General features: G+C 49.8%; 1 protein-coding gene across 2 annotated transcripts in view; it reads left to right on the forward strand.

Annotated features, from left to right (window-relative positions):
- The window catches only part of CARD11 (caspase recruitment domain family member 11), a 140,884-nt gene that overhangs the window by 56,645 nt on the left and 57,398 nt on the right, over positions 1 to 26,841 (forward strand). Inside the window, exons 1-2 of one of the 2 annotated variants that reach the window (XM_084763894.1) lie at positions 410 to 573; positions 23,831 to 23,965. In XM_084763894.1, coding sequence (XP_084620020.1) covers positions 23,959 to 23,965 — 7 coding nt within the window. In that variant the 5' untranslated portion in view covers positions 410 to 573; positions 23,831 to 23,958. Of the gene's footprint in view, positions 1 to 409; positions 574 to 23,830; positions 23,966 to 26,841 lie in introns of those variants that run through there. The other variant, XM_084763893.1, reaches the window with a different exon arrangement.

A 26,841-nucleotide genomic window follows, 5' to 3' on the forward strand; every position in this document is an offset into this window, starting at 1 on the left:
ATGCGAGGATCTGTCTCCCTCGATGACACCCCCCCCCCCACTAGGATCATAAGCACCTGATAAGTGTCTGGGTTTCTTCTTCTTCTTCTTCTTCTTCTTCTTCTTCTTCTTCTTCTTCTTCTTCTTCTTCTTCTTCTTCTTCTTTATCCTCCTCCTCCTCCTCCTTCTCCTTCTCCTCTTCCTCCTCCTCCTTCTCCTCTTCCTCCTCCTCCTTCTGTTTCTGTTTTTGAGGCAGAATCTCCTCACACTGTAGCCCAGGCTAGCCTCAGGCTTGCCGTCTCCTGCCTTAGCTTCTCAGGCACATGCCACCACATCTGTCTTCAGGTTCTGCTCAGAGTACAACCAAAAAGAGAAGTGTGCAGCCCACCACAGCCTCCCTCTGCACCTGCTAAAAATAGAAGCAGCCTCCTCAGAGTGCAGCACCCCGTGTGAGTTTCCGGGGGAGGCTGCGGTAGCCTGTCAGTGTCAGCACTTTTCCGGGTGCCGTGAACCCCACAGCAGCAGACAGGGAATTTGACAGGATCGTGGACAGTTGCCCTTGCCAGGCCCAGGACACAGCTGGCGTGCAAACCCGTGAGTATGTTTCCCCCATAATCCTTCTGTGGCCAGCATGAGCAGAAGTGGTGAAGCTGTGCCCCGGGTCTACTAGCATTGGTCTCCACACCTGGTCCTTTTGCTTGTGTGTGTGTGTGTGTGTGCGCGCGCGTGCACACACACACATGCTAGGGGCCTTCAAATTTGTCTCTTCTCATTTTTCCCTTCAGCACTTAGGATGGAGTCTAGGGCCTTATACATGCTGGGGAAGCTGTTACCATTGAGATACACACATCTCCTCCACCAGCCTTGAGCTTTTTGTGTGTGTGTGTGTGTGTGTGTGTGTGTGTGTGTGTATGTGTGTGTGATGGGGACTCACTGGGTAGTGAAATCCTCCTGCTTCTTCCTGTCCAGTGTTGTGATGACAGGCATGTGCCACCATGTGTGACCCCTTACTTTGTAACCTAAGTTGGATGTGTAGTCTCAAGTGCAAGGGATCTTACAACACACTGGGCTGGGCTTGTACAAGAGCCCAGAACTGATCCACAGAAGGCTCTCCACCAACCCGATGTTCCATGGGAACAGTATGTCCCCGTTGCTCCAGTTGTCACAGTGGATGCTTTGTTCCCTCTGACTGAACAAACTGTCACAGCTGAGGAACAGGGTCAGTACCTGAAGTGTGCTTTCTGGAAGGCTAGAGACATTTGCAGCCCCCTCTGGGGACAAGAAGCGTCTTTCAGAGATGTGCCCCTCTCATCCTGGTGACCCCACAGAGAGGCGAGCCTCTCTACTGTGAAAGGATTCCTTCCTGCCCACCCCCAGTGCTGTCAGCTGGGCTCCATGGGGTTGCTTAGGTTTGTATGTGTGGTGAGATGAACGGGGTATTGGTACTGTCCAGCAAAATGCCTAAGGCCACTCAGGGGCACCTGTACCCCGAGACCCATGTCAGACGTGTTCAGGTTGAGCTACTTCCCCAGAAACCCAGAGCAAAACTGGAGGCCCCAACGATGGGCTCCCCTTAGGAGCTGCTGGGGCCCACTAGAATGTTTTAACTCCTGGTGAGAGGCTTGTGGGATGTCTTGCGGAAATGTAGCATGAAGAATCTTTGGAAGGGACCAAGGAGATGGCTGAGCAGATAAAGGGCTTGCCCTGTAACAATGTAGACCCAAGTTCAATCCCAAAACTCACTTTAAAAAGTAAGCTAGCCAGGCATGGTGGCGCATGCCTGAAATCCCAGTGCTTGGGGAGACAGAGGCAGACCGATTTCTGTGAGTCCGAGGCCAGTCTGGTTCACAAAGCAAGTTCAGGACAGCCAAGACTACACAGAGGAAAAAAAAAAAAAAGTAAAGCTAGACCTGATGTCTCGTTCTCAAATTCCTGGCTCAGACAAAATGAGCGTGTTAGCCAGGAGGACCCCTGGAGCTCCCTGGAGCATGCTGCCTTGATGAAGTTCCAGGCCAGTAAGAGAACCTGTCTCAAAGGAAAATACCTGCCTTTTGACTTACACACACACACACACACACACACACACACACACACACACCCGCACACACATATTACGTATACATCACACATACATCAAACACATCACACATACACATGCACACACACTGACACACACATACAACCTGTGTACCTTCACACACAGGTACACCCACACACTTATGCATGAAAAAGAGATTGAGAGACACTTTAGAAGCCCCAGGAGCCCTTTTGTTCACCAGAGACGAGAGACCACACACAGCTCTTTTTTTTTTTTTTTTTTTTTTTAAGACAGGGTTTCTCTGTGTAACAGCTCTGGCTGTCCTGGACTCACTTTGTAGACCAGGCTGGCCTTGAACTCACAGAGATCCGCTTGCCTCTGCCTCTTGAGTGCTGGGATTAAAGGCGTGCACCACCACGCCCAGCTCACAGCTGGCTTTTATGGGATTAAATTAACTTCAGTGAGTTGAAAAGTCAACCAGAGCGGCTGTGACGGTTCACACCTTTAAGTGTAGTCCAAGAACGTGGGAGGCTGAAACAGGAAGATCATTAGTTAGAGATCAGCCTGAGTGGCTTGGTGAGTTCTAGGCCAGCCTAGATACGGAGGGAGACCCTGTCTCAAAACCGGAAAGAAAACACTGAGGGCTGGAGAGATGGCTCTGGCAGTTAAAGCAAGGGAGTCAGAGTTCAGACCCAGAAACCCATACCAAGGCTCACCGGTGTGGCAACTTGCTTATAATTTCAGCCTCCAAAGGTGGGCACAGGGACTCTTGGAGCAAGCTGGCTATTGAAAGTAGCCATACGGATAAGATGAGACCCTGTCTCGATGAATAAGGTGGCAGAGAAGTTGAAAGTGATTCCCCAACTTTGGCCTACGGAAGAGAGGGGGCAGAGGACAGAAAAGCCAGCAGGGCTTAGAGACGCCTTGGAAATAGCACACAGTACATCCACGCCATACAAAGTCGCTCTGTGGTGCAGATAGTTTAGGGTCACCTCTGCTGTCACGCCTTCAGGTAGACCCCAGCCTGTAGATCCCTGGAAATCTCCAAGTCTGGCTCCCTAGGTAGGCTCACTGATGCTCCGGACAGAGGGGTGAAAAGACTTAGAGATGGGAGGAACATTTCGCACAGACCAGGAGCCCGGCCGAGCTGCTGGGCTCTTTGTTTCATTCCTTGGGTTGGTGTTGTCATCGGCACACACATAAAAGACTATGTGATGGCATCTGACTTCCTTCCACTCAACTGCGTGTCAAGAAGTCGGAACTAGTCCCTGGGCACGGAGTCTCAAGTTCGCGCCCTTGTGTTTGGAGTCTGGGCAATGTGTTCTTAGTATGGCTAAGGTGTAGGAAACATTGAACATCAAAAAGATGCAGTCTTCTGTTTACTGATCTCTGTCTCTGTCTCTGTCTCTCTGTGTCTCTGTTTCTCTCTCTCTATGTCTCTCTCTATGTCTCTGTGTCTGTCTATGTGTGTGTCTGTCTGTCTCTCTCTCTCTCTCTCTCTCTCTCTCTCTCTCTCATCACTATATAGTTCTGATTGGACCAGGCTGGCCTCAAACTCACAGAGATCCACCTGCCTCTGCCTCCCAAGTGCTGAAATGAAAGGCATGCGCCACCGCCACCCAACGATCTAATATTTCAATAAAGGAGGACCTAAAGGTTTTAAAGCCAACAATCTCATTTAAAGACAAGCTTACACTATACGTAGATCATTAAGGAAAAAAAGAAGGGTGTCTCTGCCTTGAGAAAGGAAGGAAATAGGAGTGTCGTAAGACGAATCACCCCTGACACCTCTCACTCTACTCAGATAGGCGGAAAGTGTGAATCAAAGTTTTGTTTTGGTTTGTTTTTAAGTTTCAACACTACCAGTGGCTTCAAAGCAGGTGAGCAGGTCTCCGGGAAATTGCTCAAATTCTGTTTAAGCGGCTTGTGGTCTCGGGAGCTCTCCGCCGGAGGGATGTATGTAATCTGAGTTAGCGATGGCCTTCCTTGCTGGCTAGCCCTGTCACCCACCCCCGCCACCCTCACTGGCTCCCTTCTCTGTTTCCTTTCTTCATTTCTCTTTCCTTTTCTCACCCCTGCACCTGTTTGTGCTAAAATAAAACTGACTTCTTGTTCCCCTTTCTCGCGAAAGCCCATGGTTTTGTCTGTCCCACTCCCCCACATGACCCCACACATACACATACATGCACACACATGCACACGTGCACACACATACACACATGCCATATTTCTTTCTTGCATCTGCCTTAACTTCATCAGTATCCCATAAAAGCGCGCGCGCGCACACACACACACACACACACACACACACACACACACACACACACACACACATACTTCCAGTTTCTCCCACATCATTTCCTCCAGGGACCTTCAGGTTTGAAAAGCCATAGTCATTCTCCATTGACAAGCTATGGGGACCACCTTCTGGGCACAAATCCTTGCACTCAACCCCCCTTAACCATATCATCCTCTCCCCCCCATTGTCCCAGTCTTGAACAACAACAACAACAACAAAAATACTTGTAGTCAGATTGTCTTGGGGTTGGAGTCCATGTGACTTTGCACCTGGTCCCTGCCCCCGAGAGCTCCGGAAATTGTAGCTGCATGTATTTTCATTTACAGCGGTGAAATTTATAAAGCTTAAACCTCCCACCATCTTTTTCCTTCCATTTTTTTTTCTTTGTGTGTGTGTACTTATCAATACAAGAAGGGGGCATCGGATCCCCTGGAGCTAAAGTTACAGTTGGCTATGCACCACCCAATATGGATGCTGGGTGCAAAGGCAGTATCCACTCTTAGCCCCTGAGCCAATGCCCCTCGCCCTGTTGTTGTCTGTTTGTCTGTGACAGCCTTTCACTGTCCTGAAATATATCGACTGGGCTAGGCTAACACACGAACACGTGCGCGCTCTTTGATAACTGAGCCCTTTTGTCTGGCCGGACATTCACCGTTGTTTGTTTTTTGTTTTTTTTTTTAATAGATTTATTTATTTATTACACAGTGTTCTGCCTGCATGTACACCTAAAGGCCAGAAGAGGGCACCAGAGCACATTATAGATGGTTGTGAGCCACCATGTGGCTGCTGGGAATTGAACTCAGGACCTCTGGAAGTCACCATTGTTCTTAAAGTTGGACATCTTGGCAGCATCTCATATATTCAGAAAATTTGGCAGCAGTCATTTCTACCTAGTTACAAAATATCCTAAGTGTGTTGGGGACATGCATGTATATGTTTATGAATACATATGCATGTGTGTGTTTGCATGTATATACATGTGGAGGCCCCAAAAGTCCATCTCAGGTGTCTTTTCAATTGCTCTAAACCTTATTTTATTTATTTATTTACTTATTCATTCATTCATTCGTTTTTTCCATTCATTCATTTTTCGTTTATTCCTTTATATGAGAGAGAGAGAGAGAGAGAGAGAGAGAGAGAGGAGTCTGAGGCTGGGGAGACGGCTCGGTGAATGCCTTCATTTTATGTCTTGTGGTCATGATTAAAAAAAAAAAATACTTCGACAAACGCAAGTCAGAGGACAAAGAGTTTATTTGGCTCACGATTCTGGACCACAGTCCATCCCTGTGGGGAAGCCATCCGCAGCCCACAGCAGAGGGAAGTGACCGCATGCTCATTCGCTTGCACTCAGTTCCTTTTATCTACTCCTGTACCATCCAGGATGCCCTGACTAGGGAATGGCGCCACCTACAGTGGGCAGGTCTTCCTAGCTCAACTAACATAGTCAAGGCAATCTCTTGAGCAATCATCACTCTACCTGGTTACAAAATATCTTCCTGGGTGTGTTGGGATGTTTGCAAATACATGTGTCTACGTGCATGTGTCCATGCATGTGCATACATGTGTAAGTCAAAAGTCCACTTCAGGGGTCTCCTTCAACTGCTCTCTACCTTTTTAGTGTGTATTTATCTATTTGAGAGAGCAGGGAAGAACGCTACAATGTATAATAGGGCATCCATTCCACCATGCGGGTCCTGGGGACAGACGCGCGCTCCAGACCAACCTGACCTAGGCGATCTGTCACTGAGATCCCCTTCCCAGGTGATTCCAGATTGCGTTGTTGATGGACAAAACCAACCAGCACTGGTGGGTAGAGCACTTGCTGTGAAGACATGAGGATCTGAGTTCAAATCCCCAGCGCTCAACTAAAAAGTCAGGTTATTGTGGTGCGCACCTGTAAACCCAGTTCACAAGGGACAGAGACAGGAGGATCCTGTGGCTCAGTGGCCATCTAGCCTAGCTGAATCCCTGAGCTCCAGGACGGTGAGAGGGCTTAGCAAAAAAGAAAAAAAAAAGAGAGAGAGAGAGTAATAGAGGAAGACACCCAACTTTAACATACATGCACAGGTGAGAGCACACACATACACACACACACACACACACACACACACACACACGTCTATGTCTATGCTATGAACCTTGAGTATTGTATTTCAGATTCTTTGGGCTCTAGGGTCCAGAGAAGAGCTGCATCTGTACTGAATAGTTCCAGCGGTCACTTTAGGTAACTCTTGGCTGTGGAGGGCAGACCCCTCTAGTCTGCCTCTTGCTTCTCCGATTTGCCCACTGTGTTCTTTGTCAGACTGTCTCCCTCCTCGCAGTGTCCCCCAAGGCTCGTTCGTGTAGCAGCCTGTGTCAAAACCACATTCATTTTTTTTTTATAACCAAGTAATATTTCATACATGCATAGGCTCCCTTTGTTTCGACATCAGTGGCTTTATGGGTCCAGGACTTTGAGCGCCACACAGAGACAGATGACAGGAGGTGGGAGAAGGGAAGGCAGTGCCCAGTGCCAGATGCATTGAAAGAACCAGGGGAGCTCTGACAACCCTCTGCCCGTGTTCCCCACTCACCCCGTTGTCTCCTTTGTGCAGGCTGAACCCAAGCTGGCCCTTCCAGGAAGCCAGTTAGAGAAGACGGCAACTATTGCCAGCCTTCCAGAGCTGCCATTTGGCTTCGCTCCGGAACACATTACAGCAATTAATTACATCCAACCCTTGATTATCTCAAGTAATAGGGGACAGAATAACAGAGCTAATTGAAGATCGGGGTGCGGGGATGGAGGGGGCCCATTCCATGGGAGAGCTATTTACTTTGTGGTTAATTACTAGTGAAGAACCTCTTTCTGGTCCCCCCACTCTCGCACACACGCACCATCTCTCTCCCATGCCGGAGCCTAATGTTTAATTGGCTTCGAAAGCCTATTTTTATTCTCAACATAGTGGCTGCTCAATTAATGTATTTAACTAGCAGGTTCCCCTGGTAGCACCTTGGCAGGGCTCTGGGGGATGGAGATGGAAAAGCAGGCCAGTTTCTGGGGCCACCTACTCCTCGGTGGAAATGCTCCGTGTTACAGTCACGCTGCGATTAAGAGGTTCACATGAAGGCGCTGGGCCGGGTTCTTCTACAAAGGCTCCTTCCAGGCATACGGGAGAAGGGTAAAGGAGGCAGATATAGAGCCTCCTCACAAGAGCTGCCAGTCCAGACGTTGAGAAATGGCTGGTCGCTGTTGCTCTCAGCAGCTCTGTCTCCCTGCAGGCATGTGGACAATTCTGCTTCTGTCCAGTTAAAATCTAAGAACCTTGGCCATGTTCTGCCATGTCCCCCCAAACACCAGCATCCCGCTGGTCCATTTTCCTCCCGGGAAGTCCAGCTAAGTTGAGACCCATCCTGGGTCAGATCACAAACACCCAAGGATGAACGCACAGAATGGCAGCCGGCTGCCTTTTCAGCTCCTGGCACTACTCGGGATGCCACAGCCACAGCCTCCTCCTCGCTGCGGCCTGCTCCGCCCTGGTGTCTGTTGCTGGTTTGTCAGTGAGTCACTCTGGTCTCCATCTCTGAGATGGATTGAGGGCCAGCTGTACTCAGATAGCACAGCTCAAGGGCATCCCCACCTCAGGTCTCCAGGGATATCTGTCCTGAAGCTCGCATGGTGACAATGACACAGTGAGGGGGCAGTAGCCGGTGTCTGGTTGTCAGTTCTCTAAGAACTAGAATCCTATACCATGCCTGGGATGTGTCTCAGCAGTAGATATCTGAGTAGAATCCCCCAGTGAGGGACTGGGGTGTGGCTCAGTGGTAGAGCCCCTGCCTAGAATCCCCCAGTGAGGGACTGGGGTGTGGCTCAGTGGTAGAGCCCCTGCCTAGAATCCCCCAGTGAGGGGCTGGGGTGTGGCTCAGTGGTAGAGCCCCTGCCTAGAATCCCACAGTGAGGGGCTGGGGTGTGGCTCAGTGGTACAGCACCTGCCTAGAATCCCCCAGTGAAGGGCTGGGATATGGCTCAGTGGTAGAGCCCCTGCCTAGAATCCCCCAGTGAGGGGCTGGGCTGTGGCTCAGTGGTACAGCACCTGCCTAGAATCCCCCCAGTGAGGGGCTGGGGTGTGGCTCAGTGGTAGAGCCCCTGCCTAGAATCCCCCAGTGAGGGCCTGGGGTGTGGCTCAGTGGTAGATCCCCTGCCTAGAATCCCCCAGTGAGGGGCTGGGGTGTGGCTCAGTGGTACAGTGCTGGTCTAGGCGGTAAAAGGTATTTTAGATCCTATCCCAACACAAGGGGGAGGAGAGAAAAAAGAAGAAGAGAAGGAAGAACAAGAGAGGAAGAGAAGAAGGGGGAGGGAGGGAAGGAAGGAGGGAGGGAGGGAAGAGAGAAAGAAATATTACTATATCCTAATAATTTCTCCCACAAACAAAACCAAACTCCGTAATCCTTCATTGAGCACGGACCCTCGTGCAAGGCTGTAGAAAGTGCGCCTCCATTCTGGTGCCACCCCAGGGCAGGTGCACACTGCAGACACCCATCTCTTCCTGGGGATGTGGTAATACACAGGGTTGCAGCAAGAAGCCCATACAGTGCTCAGCTTGTGGGACAGCCGCTGTCTCCTCTTTACTCTCCCAGTAAGATGGTTTGTAACAAGCAGTCTATGTCCCCGCAGGTCAGACACTGGAGGGACGTTTCTTGTAGACTTCAAGCCCATGACTGATGGAGAGGGAGAGATGGATTGGCACTTAGCTGCAAACTGCAGGCACAGCAAAACACAGGGGGGACGAACGAAGGGCGCCAAGCCCATAAGCAGGCTGCTGTGGCCGCAACCCTCCCCAACACGTGGGGCTTGAGGGGAGAAGGGCTTATCAGCTGGAGGGGAGGCTGCTAGGACAAGGAAAAGAGAGGCCACGCTTATCCATTGGAAATCAATCCGCTCATAAATATTAAACGCCCACTTAGGTAAGACACTTGCTAAGCCACAGGGTGGACAAGGAAAGATGAGAGAGGTCCTCGCTTGGAGATAACTACACCGTAGATATAAAAAAGATACTGACATCTCCAGGAAAAGGGGCTCTCAAGTCAAAGACCCTGGCAGAAAGACTGAGGAGAGCACTCCAGAGTTTCCCCTAGATCCTACCGAGGATGGAAGGACCATGTGAAGGGGGCAGGCGGGAGGCTGGCCAGTGCTTTGTGTTTGGTTCCTTCTGTTTGCTTACTGGAAGATTTTCATGCCCTTTCCCCCCACACTCTACCCTTCTTAGATCTCATTTCTCACTAACAAACACAACTGACCTGACGCTCTCATGGGGCAGGAGGTCTCTCTTCCTTATTTGTGGCTGCTCTGCCTGCTGGACCCAGCCATCCAACTAAGTCAACAACAGAAAGGACGGCTGGCCACAGCAGCCCATTGGCCAAAACCCACCTCCTTCTTTTTCTGCTGCCTGGAAATAGATCCACTGACCACACAGAACTACAGGGGTGTTGTTGTTGTTGTTGTTGTTGCTGCTGCTGCTGCTGTTTCCATTTATATGAATTTAATATCTTTACAGCCTGAACTCAGCCCCCTCCCTCCCTCTCTCCTCCCAGTCCTACCCTCACGCCGCCACACTGCACTTTCCCGTTTCCTCCTCCTTCTTCTTAGAGAAGGGGAGGCCCCCTCAAAGGCTATCAACCCACGCAGGCATGTCAAGTCACAGCAGGACTAAGCTAAGCACATCTTCTCCACTGAGGCCTGACAGGCAGCCCAACTAGGGGAAGAGGGATCCAGAGGCAGGCAACAGAGTCAGAGACAGCTTCTACATGCATTGTTAAGGGACCCACATGAGGACCAAGCTGCACATCTGCCACATATGTGTAGGGGGTCTAGGTCCAGTCCATGTATGTTCTTTGGTTGGTGGTTCAGTCTCTGTGAGCGCCCATGGGCCTATGTAGTTTCCTCTGTAGGTCTTCTTCTTGTGTCCTTGGCCCCTCTAACTTGCTCAGTCCTTCCTTTCAGTCTTCCACAGAACTCCCTGAGCTCAGCCTATTGTTTGGCTGTGGGTCTCTGCATCTGTTTCCATCAGCTGCTGGATGAAGCCTCTCAGAAAACAGTTATCCTAGGCTCCTGTCTGCAAGCATAGTAGAGGACCATTAATAGTGCCAGGAGTTGGCTCTCTCCCATGGGGTGGGTCTCAGGCTGGGCCAGTCATTGGTTGGCCCTTCCCTCAATCTCTGCTCCATCTTTATCCCTACACTTCTCGTAGGCAGGAACATTTTTTGAGTCTAAGGTTTGATGGGTGGTGTCCCCCTCCCTCCCTCCCTAGTTATCAGGGAAATGCAAATCAAAAAGACTGTGGGATTCCATCTTACACCCATCGGAATGTCTAAGATCAAAAACCTCAAGTGACATCACGTGCTGGCGAAGATGCAGAGCAAGAGGTACACTCCTCCATTGCTGGTAGGGATGAAAACTTGGACAACCACAGTGGAAATCAGTCCGGAGGGTTTTCAGGAAATTGAGAATAGAGCTACCTCAAGACCCAGCTATATCACTCCTGAGGATACACCCAAAAGTTGTTCCACCATACCTCCAGGACACTTGCTTAACTATGTTCATAGCAGCTTTATTTGTAATAATAGCCAGAAAGAACCTCTATGTCCCCCAGCTGAGGAATGGACAAAGAAAATGTGGCACATTTACACAAATGGAGTATTACTCAGCTATTAAAAACAAAGAAATCATGCAGTTTGCAGGCAAATGGATGGAACTAGAAAAGACCATCCTGAATGGGGTAACCCAGACCCAGAGAGACACGCATGATGTGTACTCACCTATAAGAGGATATTAGCCATAAAGTACAGGATAATCATGCTATAATCCACAGATCCAAAGAAGCCAAGGACGGCCCACGTGAAGGTGCTGAATTTCACTCAGAACAGGAAATAAAATAGACACCTGATGTCGAGGGAGGGCGGGAGCTGGTGGGAGAGGAGGGGTGGGGATGTTGACAGGGGTGGGGATCAGGTGTGCAGAGAGCAGGGTTCGGGGCTAGGGGGTTGGGGAGGGGACTAGGAGGGAGAACAGAAATCTGTTGGGGCGCATCTCTGGGATAGGGAAGGCTCCTGGGAGCCGAAGGGGGTGACCGTAGCTGAGACTTCTAGCAGTGGAGGTGGGGTGTTTAAGGTGTTAGCCAGACCTAAAGGCCCCTTGATAAAGATCTTGGACCCTAGGACTACGGATGTAGTTCAGTGCTTGCCTGACATGTGCGAATCCCTGTGTTCCACCCCCCCCCCTGCACTGCATAAACCAGGTGGTGGGGCGGGGATACACACCTGTGATCCCAGCACTGGCGAGGCAGAAGCAGGAGGAACCAAGGACCATCCATAGGTGTATAGTGTGTTTAAAGCTAGCCTAGGTTATGTGACAACCTACCAGGGAGAGATTTACAGAGACAGACAGACAGACAGACAGACAGACAGACAGACAGACCAGCCCTGAAGTTCCATGCAACAGTAGCAAAAGCCACTCCTGAGTCCGTTCCTGAACCCTTTCTGGTTGGAGGGAGCTGTGGTGTCTTACTTCAAATGTAGGAGGATCCTGACACAATAATGAGAGGGTTAGAAAGCTGCTGGAGGCCAAACCAAGATGGCAGCACTGGGCACTGGCAAGGCTGAGACAGGAAGACTGCTCTGAGCCTGAGAGCAGGCGACACAGTGAGCCTAGGTCAGCATGAGCTGTACATCCAGACCTTGTCTCAAAATAAAAATAAATGAAAGAGAGAGACAGAGACAGAGAGACAGAGAGAGAGATACAGGGAGACAGAGAGAGACACACACACAGAGAGACAGACAGACGGACAGAGAGACAGAGACAGAGAGAGAGATACAGAGATACAGAGAGGGAGGGAGAGAGAGAAATACAAGGGGACACAGAGAGAGGGGGGGTCCAATCTAGCACCACGGTGCCATTACAAGGAAGTTGAGGCCTGTACTTTTCCAGTTATCAACCCAGCTGTTGGGAAAAGTTGGCAGAGCTCTCTTCAAATAGAGGGAAACGGGTTCGGAAGTACAGACTGCAGTCACCTGCCCCTGTGATATTTCAAAACATGTGTGGCCCGGCGGCTGGAAACGCATGGAAAATCAATCACCAAGTCGATTCTCTGCAGAAGTTTCGGTGCATCTTATAAATGCAAAAAAAACGAGGCCAGCTCAGTCTTTGAGCTGCAGCCCGAAGGGCCTCAGGGGCAGCACCCGGGGCTGCAGAGCCAGCTCTGGCCTGAGAGATAATGTCACTAACTCTGCTGGCAGTGGCCCCGTGATGAGCAGCCATTTGTATTCACCCTTCAGGTAGCTGGGACTGCGATCCAAGCCGCCTGCTGGGGGGCCTGCACCCCTCTGTCTTTCCCCCTCCTTGGCGCCTCTGTATTCTTCTGACTTCTACGTATAGTATTGTTTGCTCAATCATATGAATAAATAAATGAATGGGTCAGTTAGTGAATGAGTGAGCAAAGGAAGGAATGGTTGGAAAAGTGAATGGGTAAGTGAGTGAGTGTGCAAAAGAGTGACTGGACGGATGAATGAATGAGTGAGTGCATGAATGAATGAGTGAATTAATGAGGAACTACATATATATATATATATATATGATGAATACATGATCATAACTGAATGAAAAATGATTGCAATGAGTGAACAGTGGCTGAGCGAGCGAGTGAGTGAGCGAGCGAGTGAGTGAGTGAGTGAGTGAGTGCAGCCCAGATGCCCTCTTCACCAGACCTTGCAGGCCTTCCCCGGATGACGTCCAGGATCCTGGGCCTAGTCTTCCATCTTAACCTTGTCCCACCTCCCTGAGACCCCTGTGCTCACAGGGATACTTGAGAAGACACAAGGGGACGTTTCAGAATCCTGCTCCCCTCCTTGGATGCTGTGTGGGGCGGGGCTCCTACTTGATGATGCCGTGACCTTTTCTATGCAATTCGAGACCATCTGACCTTTCTCTTTTAGCAGGTTATCGGGGCCCGCCACAGACGTTCATGTGCTAGCCATGTCTCCCCAGAGCAGGATTCTATTGGTCAATGCGAGCAGAAGGCAACTGTGCCTCCCGCCTGCCTCTACTTGCAGAGTCTGATTCCCATCTCTGGGGCCAGAATTTCCGGGCTGCGATCTGGAAGCCCGCGCATGCTCTACGCTCTCTCTGAGCGCTGGGATGGCCTCACCACCCACCTGGGATAGACAAAAGATGAGGTTGATAGCAAGAAAGTATTGTGCTGTCCCAGCTCCCTAGGGTGGGGGACCACAGAACTGCCTGCTCTGAGGGGTCATACATAGCACTTTCACTCATCAAGTTTTCTTGGTTGGCAGATGCTGTGACTGGTATGTCATCACCGCGTCTCATGTCATTACAGCATTTGGCTGAACAACTATGTTTCTTTTTTTTTATTTCTTTCTTTCTACCTTTCTGGGTTTTGTTTTGTCTAGACAAGGCCTTATGTCGACCAAGCTAGCTTCACCCTTTTTATGTGGTCAAGGATGCCCTGACCCTCCTACCTCCATTTTCTGAGTGCTAAAATTACAGGCATGTACCACTCTGCCCAGTTTATGCAGTGCTGAGGATGGGACCCAGGGCTTCCTGCAAAAGTACTCTACCAACTGAGCTCCATCCCTAGGCTTTCACAACTATTACCAGATAGCATCCCAGAGACAGGGGGTTCCAGCTTCCTCTCAACCCTAACCACAGACTAGGATAGCCAAGATGTCCTCTTTGTACACCAGAGGAACAAATTCCATTATGCCTGCAGCCGGGAGCCAGGGGTCCACCTGGCGAAGCACTCAGGGGTTTTGATTGGAATCAGCGTGTGTCCTCAGTCGCCACAGGCCTCAGCAGGAGGGGGGCAGCATTTCATTAGCATCAAAGCCAGGCCTCCCGTCCCCTCTCCTGGCTAGCCACTCCTACAAGGCTGGGTTTCCTGGGAGCTCCAAAATAGATGACCTCGCCCTGGAATTCCTCACGGCCCTAGGTCCTGGTGGCCCTCCAAGATGAGCCATTCACACAGCCCTGGGATCAGTACAGGACGAACATCCACAAGGAGCCAGCATGAGAAATTGGTGTGCATTCCAGAGCCTTTTAAATCTGTTGGTCCTAACTGTGCTTTTTCTTCAAAAGCTTTTCAGGAGAAAGGGGGGGAGGGGGAGCACTCTCCTTCGGCAGGATGAGAAGTGTGTGCCTTTCCAAAGTTTATAGTTTTGGTACAAGTCTGAAACCACTAGAGGAAATTTCTGGGGGCTGGGAGTGGGAGGAGATGATGTTTGGGCATTGCCCTTGTGATTTTGGTAATGTGCCACTGCTCTGTATTTTCAACTTGGCTGGATTTGTGTGTGTGTGTGTGTGTGTGTGTGTGTGTGTGTGTGTGTGTGTGTGTGTGTGCGCGCGTGCGTGCCTGCACTGGCATGTGGTGGGCATGCCTGCATTGAACACATGTGGAAATCTGAAGACAGCTTGTGGGAGTCAGTTCTCTCTTTCCACCATGAAGGTTCCAAGGATCAATCAAGTCCCCAGGCTTGGTGAGAACAGCACCTTTATCTTTCAGCCCCTCTTGACTGGGTTTAGAATCACCATGGAAACAAACCTCTGGGCCTAACTGTGAGGGACTCTCTAGATTAGCGTAATTAAGGAAGGAAGTCTTGCCCTAACTGTGGGTGGCGTCACCCCTTAGGCTGGGGTCCTGAGAAAGCAAGCTGAGCTCCATATGGCTCTCTCTGCTTCCTGGTGAGGATACCATGTGACTGTCTCACACTCGTGCTGCCTTGATCAACAGTGGTACCTCAGACAGTGAACCAGAACATGCCCTTTCTCCCTGAACTTGCTTTCGGGGTGTTTGATGGAAGCAACAAGGCAAGTGACTCAAACACACACACACACACACACACACACACACATACGTGCATAAACACACACATACACAGGCACACACGCACGCACATGCACACACACACACTTGTGCTTCCTGTGGAAGTGCCCTCCCATCTCAATTGATACAAAGTAGAGATATTTTAATCTGCAGACCCTTGATCCCTGCCAGTACCCCCCAACAATAGACAGGCATAGCGCCCCCCAAGACTTGTAGCTGACTGTGAATATGTAAATATTCCAGGTATCCTGGTGCTTCGGGAGCTGCCTGGGCTGGTGGGCTGTGCTCTTGGCTGGATGATGCTAAAAAACGTTGGCTGTGATGCAGATGAGGTGGTGGGTGCCCACTGACTACGGAGAGCCTATGAGGGAAGGGAGGGAGTCCAACCGGCCTTGTGGAGGATAGAGAAGGGGCAATATTTTCTGTTTCTGAACAGTCAAGGACATCTTGAGGACCCGGGACGGGACGGAGCAGGTGGGCGTGATGAATGGTTGGGCCGATGCCCGTCGCCAGGGATCCAAGAGCCAAGCTGCAGATGGCCAAGCACTTGACGGTGGTGAAGGCTGTCAATTCCTGTTTCCTAGGTGACACTTACGTCCCGTCCCACTAACCTCTCAAAAATGCCTCTCTAATTTCTCCCCTACAGAACTTAAGATGTGCGGAGTATTTAGTCTTCACCTTCCCCCGCCCCTAACTAACCCCCGCCCTCATAGCTCCCTGGTGTGCCTTGGCAGTGACGAGTCTCCTGAAGTCTCGTGTGTCAGAACACTTGGTTGCCAGCAGATGGCGCTGTTTGGGGGGAGTCGTGGTTACAGGCTTTAAGGTTTTTAGTCCCAACCCACATCCATCTTTTTTCTACTTCCGGATCCGTGAAAAGATAAACAAGCTGCCTCATGCTCCTATCCCATGCCTTCCCTCCCCTGACGGGCTGTCTCCTCAAACTGTGAGGCTGAGTCAGCCCTTCTTCCTTTAACTTGCTTCTTGTGAGGTATCTGATCACAGCAATGCCCTCTCTGCTGTCATCGAGACTTGAAAGGCACAAGAGAAAAAAAAAAAATGGGGCAGTTGCTTGGTCTTAGGGACCAGGAGTGTGTGCCTAGGAGGAATGCAGGAAAAAATATGGCTTTGTTTTCGTAGTCACAAAGTAGCCGCTCTGCTTCCAAACAGCACATCCACATTCCAGTTAGAAAAACAAGTTAAAGGCTCTTCCCATCTGTTTCTGCCCAAGTTTTCCGTGTGGTGGCGCATGTCTGTAAAGCCAACATTTTAGAAGCTGAGGCAAAAGGGTCATGAATTTGAGAATAGCCTCGGCTACCTAGCAGTCCCTGTCTCAAATAAAAATAAAAATAAAAAAAGAAACGGAGAGAGGGGTGAGAAAGGAGGAGGGGAAAGAATAAAGGGGTGAGAAGAGGATAAAAAGCATTCCCAGATTCTACACCGGGGTGCAGAGGGCTCCTCTCCGCCACCGTAACTGTGTCGGATAGCCACAGCTAGCTGCAAGGGAAGCCGGAAGCGCAGTTCTTGAGAAAAGTTCAGCTAATGCCACAGACAGACGAGCCTGAAGGCCTTTTGACAAGTAAGAGAGAAGAGATATGTTTGGCAGCTGGCAGTGTCTGCCACTCCACTGTGAATTTAAAATGATAATTGCTGCTTTCAAAATATGTATCCGTGGAGCTGTGCTGATTGCTGTACACATGTTAATTGATGGGAAACATCATCCTGTCAATAATTCGGTTGAGGGAGCTTGGATGAGATAGGCAGAAGTTAACGAGTTAACTGGGGAGCGAGGGAGAGTCGTGCAGGGAGACATTTCCAGCTGCCTCTGTAAGCGCCCTGTTTGCAGGAATGAAGGGGGTTATTTGGGACAGGAGGGGGGGCCATGCAAGAGTGGCTCTGATGTGCTCGCATAGAGCCGCCACCTTAGGGTTACAGATGCTGTGTGCCCTGGGAATCCAGGCACAGGACAGTGTCTTTTTGGTCCTCTCCTTCAGCAATGGATCATCCTTTTTAAAAAAAAAATTTATTTTTTATTTTTTGCCAGAAGCCCTTTCAATTAAGTGAAGGTTTCACTGGAATAATTAAGCCCTGTGTATCAAGCTGCTCACTCCAGTCACCCACAAAAATCGATTAAGAGAGATGCATTTATCTCACTGACTGCTGACCCACGTCTGGTTCCAGAGCTCTCGTGCTGGGGGTGGCCCATGGAGGGAAGGGACTTAGGTTTGCCCATATAAAACAGCTCCCCATGGCTGGGGAGATGGCTCAGCGGTTAAGAGCACGTGTGGCTTGCTCTCGAGGAGGACTCTGGTTCGGTTCCCAGCACCCATATCAGCTCATAGCTACCTGTAATTCCAGCCCAGGGAGATAAGCTGCCCTCTTCTGGTCACCACAGGCATCTATGAGTACTACACACACACACACACACACACACACACACACACACACACACGTGCTATATGCACACACACACACATACACACACGTGCTGCATGCACACACACACACATGCAAAGGAAAAAAATCAAAGAAAGATGATTAAAGAACTAAATTTTAACTAATTAAAATAAATCTCAAAAATCCCACCTCCTTTCTGAAAGGCCTGGAATTTTCTGAACTTGTAACAACAACCTTGCTGTTTATTTGACTCAAGATGAGATATTTGTTTCTATTTACTCAGCTTACAAATATATATTGATGATGTATTCAGAGGAAAGGCTTGTGCTATGGTCTCCTGGGAGTACAGACCTCTCTGAGGCTCCTATAGGAGATGCTCTAGAAGAACAAATGAATAAAGCAATAGGAGGATGTGCACTCAAGAGGCAAGCAACATCATTAGGAAGAGGAGCTGAGAAGGCCCCAGTCCAAAAGCAACGCAGCCAGAGCGGCTGGCCCAAACTACAGCATGGTCAGCATGCGACTGTGAGCTAAATCCTTGTTACCTAACAATGTGTTGATTGGTAATGCCTTACGATGGGTACACCAATAAGATCCATCTACAAACATGCCTCTCCCTCCACTTAGCCTTCCCGCAGACATCTCATTAGGTCATGTATGTTAGTGTTGGAGTTGTATGCTGTGATTGTCTAGAGTTTCTGTTTTGGTTTTTTGTTTTTATTTTGTTTCTGAAGTTAGCAATGCCTCTTTTTTTTTCCCCCTATTTGTTTTTATTTTTATTTTTTTATATCATTAATTTTTCTCATCTGGCTCCCAGGTTTGTCAATTGCCCTGATAATATCACATCCCAGGTATAAAATATGTTGAGTAACTGTTCAGTGTTTCTTCCCTGGCAGCCTGCATCTGGGCTGCCTTCCCGACTCAGCTGACGTTTGGGGGCTTCTTTCTCCAGTGAGATCCCTTGTTTCCTGAGTCTCCATCTTCCTCCTTGAGGCTTCATTCATTTTTTAGTTAATTAGTTTATTTATTCACTTTACATCCCTGTCACAGCCCTGTCCCTCCTCTCCTCTCTGTCCCACCCTCTTCCTCCTTCCCCCCTCCCCTTCTCTTCAGAAAAGGGGAGCCCCCCCCTTACCAACCCACCCTGGCACATCCAGTCACATCAGGTCTAACTGCATCCTCTTCTACTGAGGCTCGACAAGGGAGCCCAGCTAGGGGAAAGTGATCCAAAAGCAGGCAACACAGTCCACATCAGAGACAGCCCTGCTCTAATTGCTAGGGAACCCTCATGAAGACCACGAGATACCCATCAGCTACATGTGTGTAGGGGACCTAGATCCAGTCAATGCATGTGCTTTGGTTGGTGGTTCAATCTCTGTGAGCCCCCCATGGTCCTTGGTTAGTTGACTCTGTTGGTCGTCTTGTGGAGTTCTTGTCCCCTTGGGGTCCCTCTATCCTTCCCCCAACCCTTCCTCAAGACTCCCCAAGCTCCGCCTAGTGTTTGACTGTAAATCTCTGCATCTGTTTCCATCTGCTGCAGGTGGAGCCTCTCAGAGGACAGCTATGCTTGGCTCCTATCTGCAAGCACAGCAGAGTATCATTAATACTGTCAGGGGTTGGCTCTCTCCCATGGGATGGGTCTCAGGTTGGGCCAGTCATTGGTTGGCCATTCCCTCAATCTCTGCTCCATTTTTATCCCTGCACACCTTGTAGGCAAGGTAAATTTGGATTTAAAGGTTTGCGGGTGTGGTGGCTCATACCTTTAATCCCAGCACTCAGGGAACAAAGGCAAGTGGATCTCTGTGAGTTAGAGGCCAGCCTGGTCTACAAAGCAACTTCCAGGACAGCCAAGACTACACAGAGAAACCTTGTCTCAAAAAAAAAAAAAAAAATTCAAAACAAAACAATATCTTTTAAAACTGGGTGTGGTGGCTTTAATCATTTGTTTTGCTGGAGCACAGCCTCTAGAAGCTGCCTAAGGCACATGGAAAATAAAGACTTTGGCTATATGAAAACATGTCAATTTGTCCTACTTAGCATTAACTATCAACTTTATACAACCTAGAATCACCTTTTATAAGAGAGTATCGGCTGAGTAATTGTCTTTATCAGGTTGCTATGTGAGCAGGTCTGTGAGGGATTGTCTTGATGGTTTTAATTGATGTAGGAGGACTCAGCCCACTGTGGGCAGAGCCAGGGAATGGTGCCACCCACGGTGGGCGGTGCCAGGGAATGGTCCCTCTCATAGTGGGCGGGACCATTCCCTGGCAGTCCTGAGCTGTACCAGGAATGTAGTCAGGAGCAAGCCAGCAAATTGTGTTCCTCCAGGCTTTCTCCTAAACTTCCTACTTTACTTCCTGCCTGACTCCCCTCAGTGATGGACTGTGATCTGGAAATGTAAGCCAAATAAATTCTTTCCTCCTCAAGTTGTTTTTTTGGTCATGATGTTTGTCACAGCAACAAACAGGGAACCAGAACGTTCATTTATTTTCATATGTGACAAGTAGTTTGGGTACATATAGAAATCAAAATTTAAAGACGCTTTCTTGTAAAAATGGTGAAGGTCTTGCCCTTCCAGGTTTCCATTTCCAGATTTCATATCCAGAAGTCTGACACCACACTTTCCTCCCCTCCAAGTGCAACCTGAATTTTCACTTCTGGGAGATTCTAGGGTCTTCACTCATTTACCGGTGATGTGAAATGTCAAAATGGCACAGTGAGGCTGCTGCGCTAAGCATTCTAGGGGTGCTTTAAATCTGGAGGTTGAGGTCTCTTATATTCTGAGAAGTCTTTAGCTTTGTTCATAGTAAACCCATCCCTTTAATTTATTTTCCATCCTCAAAGGTTACTAAAATGGAGACACATCTGTGCTCTCTTCTGGGATTTGTTTCATCTTTAGACCTCAGGCACTGACCTCCCATTTCTTATCTTCCTTCTCCAACTTTTCCTGAGATGGAGCCTCCTCACTCTGTAGCTGAGGCTACTCTGTAACTCACTGTCCTCCTCTGCCTCAGCCTGCCCGGGTCTGGGGTTACAAACTTGCACTAAAGAAGCCTAGTCAAATAGTTGTTTGTTTCTTTTTAAGCTTTTCTCTTTTTTGATTCATTGTTTCCCTCCCCCCTTTTTATTTTATTTTATTTTATTTTATTTTATTTTATTTTTTGAGACAAGTTTCTCTGTGTAACCTTGGCTGTCCTGGAATCTCTTTGTAGACCAGCCTGGCTTCGAACTCACAAAGATACACCTGCCTTAGCCTCCCAAGTGCTGGGATTAAAGGCATGCACCACCACTCCAGGCTTTCATCATCCTCCTTTTACAGCTGTCTTTTACAAGTCTGTGTCTTGGGCTCTATCTAAAGAGTAGAGATTTTTAGATCAAGCCATCCTTGGCACTGTCTCTGTTTATGCTTAGGTGGAAGGCAACAAAATGCAAAGTGTATTAATTTTGCCTGTGGTCTGATGGCCTTCCCTGTGGACCAGCCCTAACTGACCATCTGAGAGCTTAGTTTAAGCCTGCCCTGAGCTTATATAGGAACATGGCCATCGCAGGGAATCTGTGCACATACTTTCCGGTCATAACCCTTTTAAAAAGTTAACCCTTTTGCAACCAATTCCAGAGAGTGTGTATTAGCTGAGTGAAATCGGGGAGACCTAGATCCACATATGCTCATACTGATGTGATGGGTGAGGTGATAATGTGCCATCAGTCCCCCAAGCAGTTCCGTTGTTTTTCTCATTGCACCTGACAATAGACAACTCAAGGTAGAAGTGGTTTCTGTTAGCTCACAGTCGGGGCGATACAGTCCAGGAAACCATGATGGCAGAAGAATACACACAGCAAGAGGGGGCTTGCTCACATCTCTGCAGATCAGGACGTGGGGAGAGGAGAAGGCAGCATGCACACAGGTGCTCCTTTTTCCTTTCTTTGTTTAGTCCATGACCCCAGTCCATGAGACGGTGCCACCCACATTCAGGGTGGTCTTTCCTGCCATCAATTAATCCTCTTTGAAAGCCTTCAAATGGATGTCCAGGGGTGTACCTCCCTAGGGTTCTGTGTGTTTCTCAATCCAGTGAGTTGACAATTGAAATGAACCATTGCAGACACTGACACGTAAAGAACAGTCTATGAGTATTGGCAGTGGGAGCTCCCATCATTGAGTATACCAGAAAGTCAATATCAAAAGAAATATTAATCAAGAAACCAGGCAGTGGTGGTGCTCGCCTTTAATCCCAGCACTCAGGAGGCAGAGGCAGGTGGATCACTGTGAGTTCGAGGCCAGCCTGGTCTACAAAGAGAGTTCCAGGACAACCAGAACTACAGAGAGAAACCCTGTCTCCACAAAAAAAGAAGGAGGAGGAGGAGGGGGAAAAAGAAGAAGAGAAAGAAGAAAAGAAAGAAATCAAGAAGTTGATTTATATAGCCTGGCGCAGTGATACACACCTGTAATCCCAGCACTCAGGGAGGCAGAGGCAGGAAGATCTCTGTAAGTTCAAGGCCAACCTGGTCTAGGACAGCCAAGGCTACAGAAAGGCCCTGTCTGGAAAAACTAAGGAAGGAAGGAAGGAAGGAAGGAAGGAAGGAAGGAAGGAAGGAAGGAAGGAAGGAGGGAAGAAGAAAGAAAAGAATTTATCAAAGCAAAGTCCTAAAATTTCCCCTGACTTTAGGACCAAGTTCTCAAAGGCTGTAATCAAACTTCTAAGACCAAAACCAAAACCCCAGCCTCCCTGTTGGTAGCCCTGTGCCTCAGTTTCCCCAACTGACATTAATCTGCCATCAAGGTAGAAAAGAAGGGTGGACAATCATACAAACTACAACCTGTTTTCTCTTTTCTAACAATTAAAACTTTTCTTATAACTAACAACAAATCATCGGAAACCCTCTTCTGCAAATCCTAAAAGAAACATTGCATTCTCTAAAGGAGAGGTGCATGTAGGGCCTGAGGATGAGGACCTGTGTCTGAGCCCCCACAACCATAGAAACATCTGGGTACAGTGGTGTGTACTTGCAATGCCTGGGACTTTGCCACCGAAGATACCCTGTCTCTAAAAATAAGACAAACAGTTCCTAAGAAAACCTGCTTGAGGTTGCACTCTGGCCTCTGCACACACAGGCACATACATGCAAGCACACATGAACAGTCACACAGAAAAGCATGCATGGAAGAGTGACAATCCCTTTGCTCCCTGACCCGTGGCTTCCTCATGTCCCATGAAGCAGTCTGCTCTCAGGTCACCTCCTCCCTCATCACTAGCCACAGCCCAGGGTAGCCACGTGTCCCAACAGCACAGCAAGGAGACCATGGAGGGACCAAGGAGATACTGTCCTCAAGAGGCGGGCGGTCCCGTTGCATCCCATAGCTAGAGACCTCTGACAGCTCATCCCACGCTGCCAGACACTGGCGGGAACAGCTTGAGACAGGGGGGATGGGGGGGGGGGGAGCCAGTGTCACCAGTGATTAATGCTCCGGGCTCACACTAAGCAAGTTCCTGATTACACCGCAATGCTCCATGGCCCTTGTCACTTGAAAGAAGAAAGGACATCGGGCAGTGGCCCAAGGCCCCCAGGGGTTCTAGGAACCCATCAGAGCAAGTATTAATCTCCTCTTCACCTTTGCTGACTTTGCATCCCACCCTTCCTTCTCCTGGACCAGTTTTCCCAGAAGGAACGCTGACATTGTTCCTGGCCCCTCTAACCCCCGCCCCCCAAGCCACCACTGGCCTCCCAGCATGACCAAGCCCAGGGTCAGCCATGACAATGTCAGTCACCGTGAGGAACACCACCTTTGGGAAATTAAAGAGTGTGTGCACTGTGGCAGGTCCTTGACCAAGTCCCCAGCAGGCTGGAGGCCAAAGATGTAATTCATAGCGAAGGGAAGTCTTATGGGTCAGAAGGAAGCTCACTGCCCAGAACCTAATGAATTTGTAGCTGAGTACAACTTCTCCATTCTGCGGGTCGCTTGAGTATCTGCCACCCAGGCCCCGCATGTGACCCCAGGGCTACTACCTGCCCATCTCTCCCTCCCCTTAGGTCTAAGTATGTGTGGTCAACTGCTTTCTAAAGCTACCGTCCTGCAGCTCACGGTGTGCTGCACCTAATACCGTCCCCAGAGAGATGCACCCCGAGTTTTTATTTCCCAGTAGAGACCCTTTTGGAATCTTTGAATGTTTTCCTTTTTCTCCTGTCTCTACACACACACACACCCTTTGCTCCAATTTAACGATCTTTCCTTTTTTTTTCTTCCCCCCCCCCCAGATTCTGGCCACACCCATTCCAGATCCAACCACAGACTGGCCCAAAGGAAGACAGCACGGAGCCAGAAAGCGTGACTGTCCGATCTGGGACAACGGTTCCGCGGCTCTCGTTCGTAGAGCACCGACCGTATGCCAGGTACCGCTGCTCGGTCTCTTCCGTACTGAAAAGCCGCGGCGTGGAGTGATGGGTCACTTTCCTGTTGCTGTGACAAAATTCCCGGCACGATCAGCTTAAGGCACGTGAAGGGTTTCTTTTGGCTCGTGGTTGGAGAGCACACAGTCATCACGGCAGCTGCAGTCAGGAAGCAGAGAGCAGGGAATGCAGGTCCTCGGATGGTGACGCCCACTTCCAGGGTGGGTCTTCCCTCCTTGACTAACTCCTTCTAGACGGCCCCTCACACACATGCGCAGAGGTGTGTCTCCTGGGTGATTCTAGATACTGTCAGGTTGACGGTCAATACCAGCTGTCACGCGGAGGTGACTTCATGTAGGGGAGAGTAGAAGCCCAAGTCTGGGGACAGTTAAAGGAAAGGGCGGCTTGCCTAGCATGTGCTTGTGACAAGACTGTGGGGCTGACAGGAAGTTATCTACAGAAGCCTTTACAGGTCAAAAGTCAAGAGTTTTTTTTTTTTTTAATTTATGTGTGTTGATGTGGTGGTGTGCACATGTGTGTATCACTGCATATGTGTATGCACGCATGTGAAGGTCACAGGACCTCCTTGGGTATTGGTCCTCAGTCACTTCCCACCTCTTCTTTGAGATGGCATTCTCACAGGCCTAGGACCTCACCCCCTTAGGCTAGATTCAAGGGTACAGGGACCCTTCCTGTCTCTGCCTCCCACCTCCAGGATTACAAGTGTGTGCAGCCACGCCCAGATTTTTTATATAGATTCTGGGGGGGGGTCTCAAATCAGGTCTCTATGCTTGCTTACTGACTGAGCCAGCACCCCAGATTGTTTTTTGTTTGTTTGTTTGTTTGTTTGTTTGTTTGCTTTCCAAGACAGGGTTTCTCTGTGTAGCCTTGGCTGTCCTAGACTCACTTTATAGACCAAGCTGGCCTCGAACTCACAGCAATCGGCCTGCCTCTGCGTCCTGAGAGCTGGGATTAAAGGCCTGCACCACCATGCCCGGCTGCCCCCAAGATATTTTAGCGCCTCCCAAGCGCTAAGATCACAAGCCTACTACCGAGCCTGGCTAAGATCAGTATCTGAATTTTATTGTAGCAATGAGAGGAGCCACATGATAAAAACCATGAATGTAAGCGGCTGGCAGTGGGCAATGATGGCGCACACCTTTAATCCCAGCACTGGAGAGACAGGGGCAGGTGGATCTCTGGGACAGGCAAGGTTACACAGAGAAACCTTATCTCAGAAAAAGGGGTGGCGGGGCACCTGGCAGGAGCCAGGCAGCTGTGATGAGGTCTGTGGGAGTATAAATGGTCTTCCTGGCATTTACTTCCTTGGTAAAGATGAGCCTGGGTCGAGGCTTGAACCTTGCTTCTGGCTCTTAACACAGAGAGCAGCACTCCGGTCCAGTGACAGCACGGGGGGGGGGGGGGGCACGCGACGGGTTTTCTCCCACACCCTACTCCCCAAAATAACAACTCTGAGGTTTTTATTATTTACGAATAAATGTCCAGGCTATAAACTTTGGCTCGTTCTCCCACTAGCTTTTAACTTAAATTGCCCATTTATTTTATTCTATGTGTGCCACGTGGCTGGTTACCTCTCCTCCAGGTTTCAAGCACCATTTCTTCCCAGAGTCCGCCAGTGAAATCTCCTGCCTCTCTCTATCCCAGAGTTCATCTCTCTCTGCCAGAACTCCCACCTCCTTACTTCCTGCCTCGGCTAACAGGCCATTAGCTTTTTATTGACAGGTGATGCTACCATACAGACACAAGAGATTCTTTCTGCAGTCCAAAGTAGACTCAACAGAGCCAGGATGCAAACAGGTTAGACACAAACCATCCCTCCCAGAGGTACTGTAGATTGAACCCAGGGCCTTGTGTATACTAGTTGTGTGCCTGACCACTGAGCCATACCCCAGCCCCTCACTGGGGGATTCTAGGCAGGGGCTCTACCACTGAGCCACACCCCAGCCCCTCACTGGGGGATTCTAGGCAGGGGCTCTACCACTGAGCCACACCCCAGCCCCTCACTGGGGGGATTCTAGGCAGGGGCTCTACCACTGAGCCATACCCCCAGCCCCTGACTGGAGGATTCAGGGCAGGTATTCTACTACTGAGCCACACCCCAGCCCCTCACTGGGGGGATTCTAGGCAGGGGCTCTACCACTGAGCCACACCCCAGCCCCTCACTGGGGGATTCTAGGCAGGGGCTCTACCACTGAGCCACACCCCAGCCCCTCACTGGGGGGATTCTAGGCAGGGGCTCTACCACTGAGCCACACCCCAGCCCCTCACTGGGGGATTCTAGGCAGGGGCTCTACCACTGAGCCACACCCCAGCCCCTCACTGGGGGGATTCTAGGCAGGGGCTCTACCACTGAGCCACACCCCAGCCCCTCACTGGGGGGATTCTAGGCAGGGGCTCTACCACTGAGCCACACCCCAGCCCCTCACTGGGGGGATTCTAGGCAGGGGCTCTACCACTGAGCCACACCCCAGCCCCTCACTGGGGGGATTCTAGGCAGGGGCTCTACCACTGAGCCACACCCCAGCCCCTCACTGGGGGGATTCTAGGCAGGGGCTCTACCACTGAGCCATACCCCCAGCCCCTGACTGGAGGATTCAGGGCAGGTATTCTACTACTGAGCCACACCCCAGCCCCTCACTGGGGGGATTCTAGGCAGGGGCTCTACCACTGAGCCACAGCCCAGCCCCTCACTGGGGGATTCTAGGCAGGGGCTCTACCACTGAGCCACACCCCAACCCCTCACTGGGGGATTCTAGGCAAGCACTCTACCACTAATCCATACCTATAAGCCCTTTTTAATTATTTTTTTTATTTTGAGGCATGATCTCTCTAAGTTGCCCACTCTCAACCTGAACTAA

This window comes from Acomys minous (genome assembly GCF_964271855.1).
Source record: "Acomys minous genome assembly, chromosome: 16".
Classification (NCBI taxonomy): Eukaryota; Metazoa; Chordata; class Mammalia; order Rodentia; family Muridae; genus Acomys; species Acomys minous.